This window comes from Paramisgurnus dabryanus, chromosome 15 (assembly GCF_030506205.2).
Source record: "Paramisgurnus dabryanus chromosome 15, PD_genome_1.1, whole genome shotgun sequence".
Lineage (NCBI taxonomy): Eukaryota > Metazoa > Chordata > Actinopteri > Cypriniformes > Cobitidae > Paramisgurnus > Paramisgurnus dabryanus.
The window spans coordinates 3,626,414-3,643,866 of record NC_133351.1 but is presented as its reverse complement, the minus strand read 5'-3'; the positions used below and the strand labels follow the sequence as shown (position 1 = coordinate 3,643,866).

The 17,453-nt window shown below is 35.1% G+C and overlaps 1 protein-coding gene across 2 annotated transcripts in view; it reads left to right on the top strand.

Annotated features, from left to right (window-relative positions):
* Nucleotides 1–17,453, top strand: part of stk39 (serine threonine kinase 39) — a 79,108-nt gene that overhangs the window by 40,934 nt on the left and 20,721 nt on the right. For both annotated transcript variants that reach the window (XM_073811926.1, XM_065252321.2), the window contains one exon: nt 15,677–15,729. In XM_073811926.1, coding sequence (XP_073668027.1) covers nt 15,677–15,729 — 53 coding nt within the window. The remainder of the gene's footprint in view (nt 1–15,676; nt 15,730–17,453) is intronic.

Sequence of the window (17,453 nt, the reverse complement as noted above, 5' to 3'; positions counted from 1 at the left end):
TTTTGAGAAATTATGGTAAACACACAGCAGATAGTGACCATAGACTTCCATAGTAGGAATAAAAAATTTGATGGATTTCAATGGGTACCGCAAATGTGTGCTTACCATCATTTGTCAAAATATCTTCTTCATCATTTATCACAATACTTCCAAAATATTTTTTTCCTACTATGGAAGTCAATGGTCACTATCTGCTGTGTGTTTACCATCATTTCTCAAAATATCTTCTTTTCTGTTTATCAGAAAAAAGACATTCATGTTTAAATTGACTATCCCTTTAAATTGACAGACAGGCTGTGTAGGCAGGTTTGAGCACTGGTAAGGAACCTAGCTCACTTCACATTGGGACACTGTATACTTGTTTTCCTGTGATGTGGCTGCTTAATAATAATTAATATTTTTTTTTAAAGGGGACAGAGAATGAAAAACCATTTTTATCTTGTCTTTGTTGAATAATGGTAGTCTACCCGCATTCACAAATATAAAAAAAGTGCTAGACATGCTAAACATCTCAGTCTCATAGAAATTCCTCTTTTAGAAATGTCAGCCAGAAAACGACCCAATCTGAAAAACTGATGCTTATGACATCACAGGCACCTAACTGCCCCTCCACTTTAAAATAATTGGCTACATTTTTAGAGTGGCAGCAAAGTCAGCTAATCAGTAATGAGATTGCAAGTTAAGCCAGTAGGGGGAGCCAAATAGGTGCAAAACCACTTGTTTAAAATCCCCCACCCTACTAGAGCTATCTGAGAGAGGTTTTTAGGAAGCTTCTAAGGCATTACAGACCCAAACAAAAACATTTTTGTCTACATGTCACATCACAGAACAAGGATAAAGACCCCGTTCAATCATTCTATGTCACCTTTAACACTTGTCAAAAATAAAATGAAAAACACTTTCATTACTCTTACATATCTGTGCATTTAAATATTAAGTAGATTGTGGTCCCTTCCTGTCTAGCAATGTTCGTTTACATTAACTCTTTCTCCGCCATTGACGAGATATCTCGTCAATCAAGAGAAAACGCTTCCCCGCCAATGACGAGATTTTCCGTCTTGCCGCAATACCGCTATTATCCACCAGGTGGCGCACTTCCGCAACTTTTTAAGGGAAAGTATTGCCCTATGGCAAGCTGCTGCATGTCCGTGTCTGTTTTAAAGATCGCTCTGAATGGGATCTCTATGAAAAGTACGTCACAAATATGGAATTATTTTTGCTTTTTGCTCAAAATATGGTGTTTTTGCAAAAACCTACCCATATTCAAAAGCTGATTGCAAAAGAACCACTAAAGGTAGGATGAAACGGTTTTTTTTTTGATTGAAAGCAGAGGGTCTGTTCTTTCATTTGGTATATTGTATGTTTATATATTTAAAGAAGAACATTTTCTGGAAGGCATTAAACTTTGGTGAAAATCATGAAAAACGCTGGCGCTGGCTGGCAACTTTTTTTTTAAACGCTGGCGGTGAAAGAGTTAAAACTTAAACAACGTTTTGTCTTTATAAAAGTTGTGCTGCGTTTTATGAAGTTTATTGAGTTGGCTCGCGTAATTTTCGGTTGAAGAGCTTCAGAAAACATAATTTAGATTTCCGGTAAGAGAATAGGGACCATCACTGGTTATTGTGTTGCATTGAGGGAATTTTGGGGGAAAGAATGTTCAAGTGCAACATCTGGAGGTCTAGCGATGCGAATGAGGCGTTAAACGCGGTATATGCGAATTCGCCTCATTCATGTGTCTAGTTCGCGCGAATGACGTGAATTGGCATCTGACACCAGAGTTGAAAAATGTGAACTTTGGTGTCAATTCGCACTGCGTTAACAAATCAAGAGCCCGCTTGCTGCTGTGACGGCTGGCCTTCCCGGAGTCACATTTCCAACATGGAGGTATGACTGAAATTTCACGTCAATTTAGCTTCAAACGATTGCTTTTTGACGCGCGTCAAATGCATTCAAAATGTTCAAGCGGCAAACTAGACGCAAATTTGACGCTCTATTCATGTATGGTGTGAACACAGCATTAAAGGGATAGTTCACCCAAAAAAGTCATAATTTTCTCATCCTTCCAGTATGTTGTTTTAAACCTATATGATTTTTTTTTCTGATGAACACAAAAGAAGATATTTTGATAAATGGTGGAACGCACACAGTTGCCATAAGCATTGACTTATATAGTAGGAAAACAAATATTCTGGAAGTATTGTGATAAATGATGAAGAAATGATGGTAAGCACACAGTTGACCATACCCACTAAATTCCATCGTATTTGTTTTTCCTGATGACATAATTTTCAAAGTTTTGGGTGAATTATCCCTTTAAAATGGCCGACTCCATGATCAGTGCCCTGACTACTGAACAAGGAATCTGATTGAGACGCAGCCAAAGGTTATTGGTGGAGAGTTACATTAACAGTGCAAGGTTGTGGGTTCGATTTTAACAGAACAACAAACTGAAAATAGTTTACCTTCAATGCACTGCAATGGCTAAAAGTGCCAAATTCTTGTGAATGATGTAATGGTCTCGACACATCAGGTTGAGATATAAAGCTGGATTTTACACAGAGGAACTGAGATTGTGAATCATCCCAAAGGGGACATTGTGTTTTTGTGACTGAGTGATTTTCTCATTGACTGCAATGAGCAGATGGGGACGTGCAGTAGAGCTCAAGGTATGGGATTTAGATATGCTTTTGAATGATACAACATGCTGCATGTATATATATTATTCATGTAAATAAGTCCCAAAGTCGCTTTTTCTCTCATGCAGATAAAGCAGTATTATTTAAGATAGCAGTAGAGTTTATTTTTTTCTGCACAGAAGCTGGACTGTTTTACAAGGTCTGGGTTTATGTGATAACTGGATCGACTGACTCCCTATACTTTATTTAAATGGATAGTTCACCCAAAAAGCATCATTTACCCTCCCTCGTGTTGTTTCTTTATTGTGTTGAACACAAAAGATCATATTTTGATAAATGAAGGTTATCGCTTAGACTCCCTATCTAGTGCACAAAGTATTAAAGCAGGCCAAGTGGAAGAAGCTCCACTTGTTATTCAATGTCTTTTTTTGACATGTCAATGACTGCTCTTAGTTTTCCTAGCGTTAGTCTGTCATTACTCTTTCTGTTTCTGCCACCTGACTCATAGATTTATCTTCTGTACACAACAAACTACAGAAACATATTGCATTAATAATAAGTAGCATTGGCTTGGTGTCAGGCTGAGAGTTTCTTTACTGTAATTTGATATAAAGAAGCAAAACAATATAGAAACTTTGTATTTTTAAGTTTATATGTAAGGCAGTTTCAGCTAATATATTCATGGGTGTTTTAGTATACAACAACATGGCTCTTTTTATAAGACTATTGACTGTTTTATAGTCTTCCTATAGTTGATACTTTTATTGCTTAAAACTTATCTTTAAAGCGTAACTAAACCCCTGGTCAGAGCCTGACTCCACCCACTGGCAATATTTGAAAAATATAAGAAAAGTGGGCAGATCCCAATGAGATAGAAGGGACGAACTAAGTGTGTGGTGAGATCGTAACAAGGGCGTGGTGATTTTGAACCTGCTTACGTCACGAGTCATTTTTTGGACCCACCATCCAATAGGAAAATTCAACTGTAGTAGCCACCGTTCAACCTGAAGAGGGCAGCACTAAGACGTTTTTACACCATATATTGTAGTATTGAAACACTTTATATCCAAATGTCAAAAAACTTACTAAAATTAATGAACAGCACTAATAAAGCCCCATTCTTACAGATCATTAACTAAAAAAAAGTTGGTTTAGGGTTTAGTTGATAAATGACATCTTTAAACGTTTTTCCTCTGAAAATTTTTTCTTCATGGCGTAAAATTAGGGTTGCAAGATATATCGAAAGTACAGCAAGAGCGCAAACCTCGATACGCAATACACATATAGCAGTGCTTTGCAATAATTTTTCTATTTTTTTAAGAAAAATATATATTTAAGAGTTTATAAGCAAAGAAAAAATATAGATAGGATGAATTACCCCCCCCCATTTTGTTTGTTTGTTTGTTTATTTGAAAGAAGAGGATCTGTTCTTTCACTTGATATATTTGTATGCTTATATATTTTTAGATGAAAATTTTCCTGGAAGGCATTTTGTGAAACTTGTGAAAATCACAATCTGGTGGGCAACTTTTCAAAAAATGGCTGACGGGTAATGAGTTAAATACACTAGTCAACATGTAACTACACACGCTTGCTTTAATTTGAATATGCAGATTATGAATATGCAAATTAGTCCCAGCCTCCACTTATTCACACCAGCTCAAACTACGTGATCCCCTCGATCAACACCGTGGTTGTTTACAGGGGTGCACTGGTAATTTACCGTAGATTTAAATTTATGTTATTTACTGGCAAGAGTTTGTTCAAAGTTAAATAAATTTTAAATATTAACAAGTCTTTATCTTTACAGAATAAAACTATACAATAACAGCCTCATGCAAAGAATTCTGGGAACCAGAAATTATCATCAACCTTTTTCTGGGTTTTGCTTCAGATTTTGTTTCCCAGAATGTTTAGCTTGATGCTGTTTTTTTAGTTTTACTCTGTTAAGACAAAGACTTTTAAATGTTAAATGTTCATTTAACTTTGAACAAAATGTTGCCAGTAAATAACATAAATTTAAATCTACAGTAAATTACCGGCAACCCAGCTGCAATTTCTACGGATTTTTTTACAGTTTGGCTTGATACCACGGTTTTAATGAGCAAACTCTTAGCAATGGTGAGACATCAAATAAACATATGTGACCCATGCTGGCAAAATGAGTCAGAATGTGCACAGTGCAATTTTTGAGCTACAGCCAAAAAATATATATAAATGTCAATTTAGGTCGAAATTGATGTTTCATAAAAATTAGAACATTAAGCCCTCATCCCAATGATCGAAATAGTCATTAAACATCCAAAATTATCTTTATTTGTACGTTTTTTGAGAGGTGTAAATGCTTAACCAACTCACTTCTGACATTTTTGGTTTCGGTTTGAAAACATACACGAATTAGAAAATAAGTGCAGGACTTACTTGATGTTAAAAGAGTTTTTAAGAGTGACAAGACTTCAAAACGATCTTCCTCGCACTGACTGCACTTCAAAAAAGTTACTGTCTTAATTTTTTGTCTCAGTACAAATATCAAAAAATTCTTAAAACAAGATGCATTTTCATGATCAGCAAAATAATAAAGTAATATGACAAGTAATATGATAAGTATGATAAGTAAATGACTTAAGAAAATAAGTTTAGTTTTAGTGAAAAAATCAAATATAAGTGAATTTGTGCTTACACTGCAAAAAATGATTTTCAAGAAAAAAATATATTTTTGTCTTGTTTTCAGTAAAAATATCTACAAATTCTTAAATTAAGATGCTTTTTCTTGATGAGCAAAACGACTCAAGAAAATAGGTCTAGTTTTAGACCAAAAATATCAAATGTACGTGATTTATGCATAAAACAAGCAAAAAAGTCTGCCAATGGGGTAAGCAAATTTTTCTAGAATTTTTCATGAATTTAGTGTTTAAGAAAAATGTCAAGATTTTTTTTGCTTACCCCACTGGCAGATTTTTTTTGCTTGTTTTATGCACAAAATCACTCTTAAAAAAATGCATCTTGATTTAAGAATGTTTAGATATTGGTATTTAAAACAAGAAAAAAATACTAAGAAAATAAGTCATTTTTGGCAGTGTGACAGATCTACACTGCAAAAAATGATTTTCAAGAAAAAAAATTCTTAGCATTTTTGTCTTGTTTTCCATAAAAAATCTTAAATTAAGATGCTTTATCTTGATGAGCAAAACGACCCAAGAAAATAAGTCTAGTTTTAGACCAAAAATATCAAATGTAAGTGATTTATGCATAAAACAAGCAAAAAAATCTGCCAATGGGGTAAGCAAATTTTTCATGAATTTAGTGTTTAAGATTGGCAGATTTTTTTTGCTTGTTTTATGCACAAAATCACTCTTAAAAAAATGCATCTTGATTTAGGAATGTTTAGATATTTGTATTTAAAGCAAGACAAAAATACTAAGAAAAGTAGTCATTTTTGGCAGTGGGACAGATCTACATTGCAAAAAATTATTTTCCAGAATTTTTTTTTTAGCGTTTTTGTCTTGTTTTCAGTAAAAATATCTAAAAATTCTTAAATTAAGATGCTTTTTCTTGATAAGCAAAACGACCCCCAAAAAAGTCTAGTCTTTAGACCAAAAATATTAAATTTAAGTGATTTTGTGCATAAAACAAAAAAATCTGCCAATGGGGTAAGCAAATTTTTCTTGATTTTTCTCGAATTTACTATTTTCACGATTTTTTTTTTAGCTTGTTTTATGCACAAAATCACTTTGTGCATATTGTTATATTTATTATTATATATGTTATATTTAATATATTTAAATACATATTTTTGGTCAAAAAACTAGACTTATTTTCTTGGGTCGTTTTGCTCATCAAGAAAAAGCATCTTAATTTAAGAATTTTTAGATATTTAGATAAGAATGTCAAAATATAAATAACTAAATAACTCATTTTGCCAGCATGGTTTACATATAAGCAACATTAAAAATGTTGATTTTCCCTTTGACTCAATTTGCTAATGGCCACTTGCTCCCAGTAGCAGAGAGATTTTGAGTCTTGTTCTCTTTCTTCGAATAATTGCAACCAGTTGACTTTCTGCAGCACATATCTCACATTTGAAGGCGTAGTTGAGCCAATATAATGGTGCCATGGGAGCGTTTCAATTCTTTATATGTGCACTCTTCACGCACACATTTAATCAGCTAGTACATTGTTATCTGGACTGCTGTCTGTGAATGCTTTTCCGCCGTCACTCTTAGGTCTTAGGTCACACTTAATGGTTTTAGGTGAGCTCTGCCAGTTCCTATTAGCCAACAATGCGGAGTTTGGACGATCATCTTTGACAGTCTTTGTTCAAAATTATGATACAGATTTGTTTCTGGCCTGAGATTCAAAAGCATCTCAAAGCTCTTTATTCACAGCGGGTGTGTAAAGGTCTTTTCAAGGAATAAGACAGCATTAGATTTGATGCTCTGTGCCGAGTCCTCCTTGTAAAAGGTGAATTACATTTAATTGTGTTTCACAGTTGTGGATGTAGCAGTTTAGCTTGTTTTTATTTGTGACAGTAGCTTTTAACTCAGTGTGGTCCTGATGATACAACTTTACAAAGCGGTGAAACAAGATGAAATGAGCTGCTCTTTAAAAACGAAGTGTTTTATTTGTTTATTGTTGAAATACTTTCGTCTATATCAGATTAATCTGTAACTATAAGCACAACCTATTATCTTACATGTACTTACTTACTTATGGCAAACGTTGTTTTTTGTCAACTCTTGCATAAAACGATTCTTGGATCTAATTTGGGGTCATATGAAGCAGGTTCATATCTAAACCTATCGTCATCTCTACTAAAAAAATATTGTCCTGTTTTCAGCTCCTTTAGACCAGATTAAGCATAAAAAGTGCAAGCTCATTAACTCATTCGCCGCCAGCCTTTTTTTGAAAAGTTGCCTGCCAGCTATTTTTGTAATTTTCACAAAAATTTCACAAAATGCATTCCAGAAAAATTTTCATCAAAAAAATATATATATACATACCAATATTTCAAATGAAAGAAAAGACCCTCTGCTTTCAAAAAAAAGAAAAAAAAACCCATTTCATCCTATCTGTATTTTTTCTCTGCTTATAAACTCTTAAATATGTGTATTTTTCTTTTAAAATATTTTAGCAAAAAGCTGAAAAAAATTTAATTTTTGTGAAGGAATTTTGTTAACGAATGATTATCAAAACATACACAGAGTTTAAAATTAGTAAAAGATTTTGCTTCAGTTTTTTTTATAAATTGTGTAAGTGCGCAAATTTGACCTCTGAGTTGGTCTTATTTTGTCTGGTTTGTCTCTGGTCTTAAAAAAACTATCATTTAAGACTAGGGCTAGGCAATATCGACCTAAATTCATATCTCAGTAATTTTTCAAAAGTTGGTGTTTTTTAAGAAACCTACCCATATTTGAGAAGTGATAAAAGAGAACAAATGAAAGTATGATGAAATCTTTTTTTTCCTGAAAGCAGAGGTTCTGTTCTTTCATTTAATATATTGTATGTTTATATAAAAGAACATTTTCTGGAAGGCATTAAACTTTTGTGAAAATTATAAAAATGCTGGTGCTGGGTGGCAACTTTTTAAACAAAAACGCCAGCGGGAAAGCCTATAATATCTTAAGTCTGTCTTCATAATATTCATAAAGGATTTCATGAGATTCATAATTAAGATTCACTCAGTATTTCTTCATCATACAGTACTGTAGAGACGCTCAGAAAAACAAAGTGATGTTTTAAAAGCGTCATTGTTTATACGCACGTCAACCTGTGAATGATCAGGGCGAGTATTTTAAACACACGTCAGCTATATAAATTTCTGCCATGACTTGGTTAAAGGCCGTTTCTCATGAGATTAGCTAGAGGAAAACCTGGGGCCATCACGACCAGAGGAGAAAAGCAGCAGGGCCACAGAGCAAAAAATCACCTCCAGCTAACCGAAGACAAGCGTCCAGCACAAGGTTTATTTCTTACCCTCCAGCTCTCTCACGATTTACTGGCTGGATAACAATGTTAGGCCAAACGCAAGCAGCCCAAAGACTGGCGGGGTCGAGTTCAAGCAGTGCGCCTGTGTGTTTTGCGCGTCGAGTGTCGCTGCGTGTAAGTTTGAGCACTTGACCTCAGAAATCTGTCAAAACAACGACAGTAAGAAAATAGCTGTGAGCTGACTCCGTGTGCTGTGTTAGGTCATAGACGTTGGCGACGACTCTTTCTGACTTTGAGAGACCCTCAGTTAATATTTAAAGTGCCACAGGACTCAAAATTAACTATTGAAGGACTCGATGCACACACGCAAGATATTTCGGGTCTTCTCTGGTCTGTGCGGCAAAAACTCATTCATTTTAAATTACCCGAGGCAGCTAATTTTATATCCAACCCGTGTCCGAGGCACAGGTGAAACTTCGTTTGAGCCCTCTCGTGAGCCCTTTTCACACAGACATTCGGGAAAATACACGGAAAATGCATCCTGGATTTTTCCGGGATCGTTTGATTTTTGTTCCTTCACACTGCCATGATTAGCCGGCATCTGATGGTGTCGGAAAGACACGTGACCTGTTGAAAGTCCTGCCCTCTCTTCTACACAGCGTCTGAAGTTTGCAAATTATTTATTATTTCTCTCTCCAGAAACCACTTGCGTGCATTTTTGTTTATGATAAGACTATAAAGGAGCGCGTGACGCGCCGTTCTAATGCTGGTGATTGATCTCAGCTTCTGAGTGGATATTTGACGAGCTCCCTGATCTCTGCTTTAATACAGTTTTCAGACATTTCTCATCGTGATTATTAATATCCATTTTGAGGAGCTGAACGATATATCTTAATGGGATGACGCGCGGGCATTTTCGTTTATTATAGCTTAAATGAGCATGTGGCGCGATATTCTTTTATGCTGCTGAATGATCTCCGTTTCAACCCAGTAAGTGACGAGCTAACTTACCTGATATCTGCTTCAGTCCAGTTTGCTGACATTTCTTGACGTGAATTTCCCTCATTTTTCAGTTTTTGAAATCCCTCATTTTAAAGAGTTGAACCAACTTCATGTTGCCATGACACGCACGTCCACACTACGGCACGTGCGTCATTGTTTATGCGTCTCATTTATCATTTCCTGATAACTGCTTCAATCTAGTTTGCGACATTTCTCGTGTTGAATGTTTATATGCATGTTATTTCTCGTTTTAAGGAGCTGAACCATAACTTTTGTTGTGATGACGCGCACGTCCTCACTACGTCACGCCCATTACGGCATTCTTTCGGCTTCTTGTTCACACAGAGGGTTTTCCGTATATCTGACTAGGTCCTCTTTCCGGCAACGATCCCAGAAGATTTACGTGACGAGTTTGTGTTCACACAGACGCTTGTCTGGCAATTTTACGGGTATTTTCTGGGACCAAAGATCTGTGTGAATGGGGTTGTGGTTTCTTGATCTAAGTGGACCCGTGAAGACCTCTGAAAAGAGCTACAGGAACAATGACACAGGGTCCTTTTTGCTCACGATATCTGGGTCCTTTTGTCACCACCAAGTATAAAGATTGGTTGGATAACTTTTAGAAAGCACCAGCGCACTCCAATTACATTTTTTTGAATATATCATACCCCTACACAAGGTTTACTAGCTACATAACTGATTTATCGCCACCGGCATGGTAGTTTAGCTTTTTAAAATCCTTTTTAGTCTTGAAAGTCCGCCGTGTCATTGATAACCCACCCTGCATCGTAATGTGTAATCGGCTCTATATAAACCTCCTCTTAAATTTGGTGTTAGCCTAGAGTAAGATCATATTTCTTCAGCGATAAGTTAAGTGACCTACTTGAGAAGGGGTGGGCGAGGTGCGGAGGGTGGTGAGCCACATCACTGATGGTGATTGCTGTCATTATAATCCAGCACTAGAGAAAATGAGGCTAATGCAAGTGTCAATCTGCTCAATAAGTCCACCAGGCTCGATAGCCCAGCTAGGGTTGAAATAGCGGTGAAGCGGGCGACACGCGTGCACGGTTGTACAGTATAATACGGAGTGTTGACCTCACCTTGCATGCATAATAGCGTTATCAGTGCTTTTGTTATACATTTTGTGTTGAAAATGCTGCATCATGGATTACAGCTGTTCTGTAGCAAAGTCACACAGCAACTTAACGCTAAGAAGTCGTTTGTCTGTTCTTGTGCGTAATACCCGGAGAGATCAAATCTTTGACATTTTCTTGGCCGGTGCACTCGGTCCGGGACACTGCTCTCTCTCATTACACCAAACACATTCGTGTTAATGGGTCAGTGGTGAAACATCTACCGTAATATAATGAGAATAAGGTTAGGACACAGCTTCATTCTCCAATTTTATGAGATTTGAAGGTCAAAGTGAAGGTTGCCATCTCCTGTTGTGTTTCGTAATCATCAATTAGCTGAGACAAGATTTATGGGGCGGTGCATTTAAGTACGTTGAGGGCGTAATCACACGTAATTGACTGTCAGTGAGATGCAGTACAGGGCTTCATCCCACACTTTATTACTGTCGTTTTTTAATCTGCAAACTATCCTCTTTAAATATTTAATACATAATAAATCTGAAATTAGAAGGATGGATATCATAAACTTTTATCCATGTCAAATTCCACTCCAAAATCAAAAGGAAACTCACCATGTTTTGAAACCGATCAAACAATGCAAAGCAGGCCTTATTTACTTATTTAAACAAAATTTTATTTTATTGATTATCTATTGGACCCTTTTCACACCTGGTATTAAGATGTGTTTTGGCCGATCGGATCACAAGTGTACGAGAGACACGCTCCTATTCACACCTGGTTGTAATCCAATTCTTTATTGCTTCTGTCCTGATTACTTTGAGAGGATGGCTTATGTGCTAGTCATTAAAACACAAGCTGGAGAAATGACGGGTTGGCGATCACTAATAAAAGTCAAAGTCCGTTGCTTGTGTTTTAAAGGGATAGTTCGACCAAAAATGATATTAAACTCATGATTTGCTCAACCTGAAGCCGTCCGAGATGCTAAATGTCTTATATCTTCCACAATGCAAAAAAAATGATTTTCAAGAAAAAAATTCTTACTATTTTTGTCTTGTTTTCAGTAAAAATATCTAAAATCAAGAAAAAGCATCTTAATGTAAGATTTTTTTTTTAATAAACAACCCAAGAAAATAAGTCTAGTTTTTAGACAAAAATATAAAATTTAAGTGATTTTGTGCATAAAACAAGCAAAAAAATCTGCCAATAGGGTAAGCAAATTTGTCTTGATTTTTTCTTGAATTTAGTGTTTAAGAAAAATTTTCAAGATTTTTTTGCTTACCCCATTGGCAGATTTTTGTGCTTGTTTTATGCAAAAAAAAATCACTTAAATTTGATATTTTTGGTCTAAAAACTAGACTTATTTTCTTGGGTCATTTTGCTTATCAAGAAAAAGCATCTTAATTTAAGAATTTGTAGATATTTTTACTGAAAACAAAACAAAAATACTAAGAATTTTTTTTTTTGAAAATCATTTTTTGCAGTGCAGCTGCTAAACAGTAAAGTTACGGGATCCAGCTCCTTCAAGTCCAAAAAATATGCATATATCCTTCCCTAAAGAAATCCAAACGGATGCAGGATGATAAACAAAGGTCTTATGAGGGTAATCCGCACGGTGTTGTTGTAGAAATATCCATATTTAAAACTTTATGAACGAAAATAACTATCCGGTAGCGCCGCCATCTTAATCGCGTCAGCTTTGAAGATGAGAGCGTAGGCAGCCCCCGACCTCCGCATTTGTCAAACGTCACTTAGAAAAGTGCGTACACTACGCTGATACTCTCTCCTGACTACAGAAGTTTTAAATATGGATATTTCTTAAATTAAAGCCTAAAGACCACGCTGAACACTGTGGGTTCGCTTTAAAATTCAGAACTGATGTAAAAACATTGTGCTCGGTACATCACATTAGATAAATAGGCGCAGAGTAGGAGACCACATGAGCGTACATAAAAGCAATCCGGTCGAATGTGTTTTCGACTACCTCTCAATGTGTTTGAAAGTGTATGAGCTCAAAGCGATCTACATCACATTTACACCTGTATTTAGTGCTGTCCACTTGGGCTGTCCACTATAAGGGCTGTCACAATGATTAAATAACCATCTTATCGCAATTGTTTGACATCGTCGCGATGATTTCAGATCACTGCAATGATTGCACATCTCTTTAAAAAACACAAGGGGGAGCTGCAGCGCCTGTATTAACAAGACTGTATCAGATGGCGCTCGTAAACTGACGGTGTAACACCATACATTAAAAAGCATTCAATACAGTAAAAACAGCACTACAGCAAAACTTTGATAAGTTAAAACATAAAATTACCAAAACAGCAATTCCAAATTTAGGGAAGTGAAGGATGTTATTCTTAAGGGTCTGTAGGGAATTGATTTTTTTTTCAGCCACCACAGACATGTGGTCCAGTACTAATATGGCCTAGTATGATTGGCTACTATTTAAAGCCTGTTCTGGTATAGTCAGTTTATTTTATTGCATTTTTATTTTCAGTTATTTTTCAGACACTTTGTTGTGTTTATTTCTTATGAAAATTCTGCAGTTTTTAAAAGATATATTTATTAAAAAATTACTTTTAAATATGTGTTATGTGTATTCATATTTACTGCCAGGTAAACCTTGCAAAAGATTTAATTTAAATAATCACAACAATGTGTGGAAATTATTTCATGAACAAACAAAAAAATATAAGAATTAAATGTCAAAGAAATAAAAGGACAATTAATCGTCATAATCAGCGCAATATATTAGGCAATTAACCATCAGTCAAATTTCATAATCGTGACAGCCCTAGATCCTATTGACCAAAGCGCATCTTAACATCAGGTGTAACCAGGCCATGGTTTTGGAGGGAAATATGACCTACAGGTGATATTCAAAAGACAAAATTTTTTTTGATAAAAGTGCACGGCCTGTTTGACACAGAATCCCAGTGATGGTGAGAATTTCATCTCTCCTAACTGTAGCAACATTTTCTCTTCTCCCAATGACTGCAGGTGGGTGAATGTAGCCTGTGTATATTATTCGTGTCCATAGCCTTTCCTCCTGCATTTGTAAATTTTATGAGGTTGTCAGACCTTGTTTCCGAATAAGAACAGACTGTTTGATGTTGGAAAGAACAAAGTGAAGTCTGACTCAGATCTCACTGAATACACACGGGTGATTTATCATAAACATCAGATAGGAGAAACTGAGCATAGTAAAGGTGAAAGTCTCTCAATCTATCCCCATCACTATTAGATGATGATTATTATAAGTAGCAACATTGTGCATTATTCAAATTTTCACAGTTTACATTTGTTCAATTGGCAGTACTTTTATCATTATATTTGTTGTTGAAACCATAACTAGTGGTGTGACAAATAGTTGATCTGTCATCCACACAGAGGAAACACGTGATCTGTGGATTAAAGGGATAGTTCACTAAAAAATGAAAAATCTGTCATCATTTTCTCACCCTAAAGTTGTAACAAAGTTTTTCATTTTGATGAAAACAAAAGATAATATTTTAATAAATGATGGTAAGCACATAGCTGCCGTAACCATTGACTTCCATACTGTAGTAGGAAAACAATTATTATTGAAGTATTGTGATGAATGATTAAGAACACAGTTGATGGTACTCATTAATTTTTTTTCCGCCTTACCATCATTTATCAAAATATCTTCTTTTGTGTTCATCAGAATTCATACAGGTTTAAAACAACATGAGGATGAGAAAATAATGACAGATTTTTCATTTTTGAGTGAACTGTGCCTTCAAGTAAATTTTCATACAGTTAAAGACAGTTTAAGTGCACTCTCGTTCCTTTCTTGGTGAGTTTATCGTGAAAGCACATTATATCGCAAAAATCTTAACCTAAACTGATGAGTCATGAAGTTAAAGTAGTGTTGCATGGACAAAATGGCACATCACGTCGTAAGCAATCCACAAAATCAATGAAGCCGCACGCATATAATATAGTAACACATTTGGGAAAAAAGACGAGAAAGAGCTGCATCTGTAAAGTCTAGGTGAAGAGTCACATAAATAATCTGATTTTCTGTATTGTATTGTATTGTATTGTATTTGTCTGACTTCATGTTTATAAATATATTCATAGATTTATAAAGAGAGAAGAATTATACTATACTAGTAAAACTGCTTTTTATAAAGAAACAGTTAAAAAAAAATACTTAGATAAGTACTGAAGCTAGTTTTTAAGCTTATAAATGACAATTTTTACAACACTGGTTATTCAATATACAACAAACAGATGATAATGTTACTAAATTTAGTCTGAACATTTCAAAATTGACCCATATCGTGATGCTCATCACATCATGGTATCAGGAGACAAGTAGTTGGCGATACACAATCCTAATGGCGGAAAGAACCATAAAATAATTTAGCGAGAAACAGATACAATTTAAAGATGTTTTTGCTGTTGAAACGCCTTCCCATCTCCCACTTCAATTTTCAGAGATTGCTGTGTTCTCCATCGGTTTTTTTGGCTCTGTGCACTTTCAGCATTTGGCTCTGGCCGCCTGTTTGTCTTGAATTTGATCTTGAATTTTGTTCTTGCCTTCCAAACACAGATGGAAATATGTGAAAGAGAATGTGCTGTTAGTTTCATGAGATGAAATGAAACGCTGTTTAGATCATCTGACATTGAAATGAAGCCAATGTTAATGAGTCCTCGTTCTCCCACCTGAGCTGTAATGAATCGATCTCTCCTCCACAACCCGTCATTATAGACAAACCTTACAGGTTTACACAACACGGCCAATGTTGGCACCGTTTGCTCAGCAGCATAGTAAGATTCCTTGTGAAATGATTATCTGGAGACTCTTATTTATGTGTGAATGCTTGTGTGTGCATGTTAGACTCAAACACGCTCGGCGAGACACACAGCACAGATGGGCCGTGATCTCATTTGGCTTTCTTACAGAGAGACGGACAGGTGGACGCTCATTTCTCACCACAGTTCTCTCTCTCTCTCTCTCTCTCTCTCTCTCTCTCTCCTTAGGAACTCAAAGAAGGAGCTCAATGACATCCGGTTTGAATTCACACCCGGGCAGGGTCAGTACATCAAAGTCATTCCCAGCATTATACTGCACAACGCTGCTTTCAAGTCCCACTTACGAGTTTAAAGGTCGTAATGATTATAACGTGATGTGCATTCAAATGATTTTGGGTAAAACGGAAAAGACATATACTTTTTGCACACTTTAACAACTTAAAAGCATTAGCTCTCATGGTGTCAGATGATGATGGGAGATATTTCGTCTCACAAAACCTGTGTATTGCAACACTGTTGTTTGCCAGCATATTCAGTAAGAGACCTCCCTTCATCTCGGACAGCCCAATGAGATATCACACGAAAACATTTTGATGAGGTGCCGATTTGGCATGAATTTGTACTAAATTGTACTATACTGCAAAAATGATTTTCAAGAAAAAAAATTCTTAGTATTTTTGTCTTGTTTTCAGTAAAAATATCAAAAAATTCTTAAATTAAGATGAGCAAAATGACCCAAGAAACTAAGTCTAGTTTTTCAACCTAAAATATAAAATGAAAGTGATTTTGTGCATAAAACAAGCAAAAAATCTGCCAATGGGGTAAGCAAAAAATCTTGAAATTTTTTCTTAAACACTAAATTCAAGAAAAATTCATGTTCATTGTTTTATGCACAAAATCACATAAATTTGATATTTTGGTCTTAAAACTAGACTTATTTTCTTAGGTCGTTTTGCTCAAGAAAAACATCTTAATTAAATATTTTTTTTTATTATTTTTACTGAAAACAAGACAAAAATACTAAGATTTTTTTTTTCTTGAAAATCATTTGTTGCAGTGTGGACACCTAGTAAGGTAGTTACACTGCAAACAAATATTTTCAAGAAAAATGTCTACAAATTCTTAAATTAAGATGCTTTTTCTTGATGAGCAAAATGACCTAAGAAAATAAGTCTAGTTTTTAGACCAAAAATATCAAATTTAAGTGATTTTGTGCATAAAACAAGCAAAAAAAATCTGCCAATGGGGTAAGCAAATTTGTCTTGAATTTTGTGTTTAAGAAAAATGTTCAAGATTTTTTTGCTCACCCCATTGGCAGATTTTTTACCTTTTTTGAACATAAAATCCCTTAAATTTGATATTTTTGGTTTAAAAACTAGACTTATTTTCTTGGGTCATTTTGCTCATCAAGCAAAATCATCTTAATTTAAGAATTTGTAGACATTTTTACTGAAAACAAGACAAAAATACTAAGAACATTTTTTTCTTGAAAATCATTTTTTGCAGTGTGGACACATCGTAAGTTAGTTACAAATTGTTCTGAACACCAACCCTGAAACCCTGCAGGTAATCACAATATTGAATTTCATAACATTATTCTGACATAACTTGAAGGCAGCTGTAGTGTCAAGTGTGTGTGTGTGTGTGCGCGCGCGCCCAGCCTGTATTCTGTCTATTATTGCATGTTCAAATAGCAATATAAATAGCATTGTTGCAAGGCAGCTGTACTGAGCACACACACACACACAGATATATATAAATATATATAAATGTAGAATAATACTAATATAGAAATTGGGAAAAATATACACTACCAGTCAAACGTTTAAGAGCACTTGACTGAAATGTTAACTATGATCTTAAAAATCTTTTATGCTAAAATGTTTGAAATTACTGTAGAAAAAAAAATATAATTTTCTCAAACATATTCATTTCTTTCCAAAATATGATTTAATTTAAAGAAAAAAACATTTTTGAAATAGATGACAATGGGCAAGATTTACTA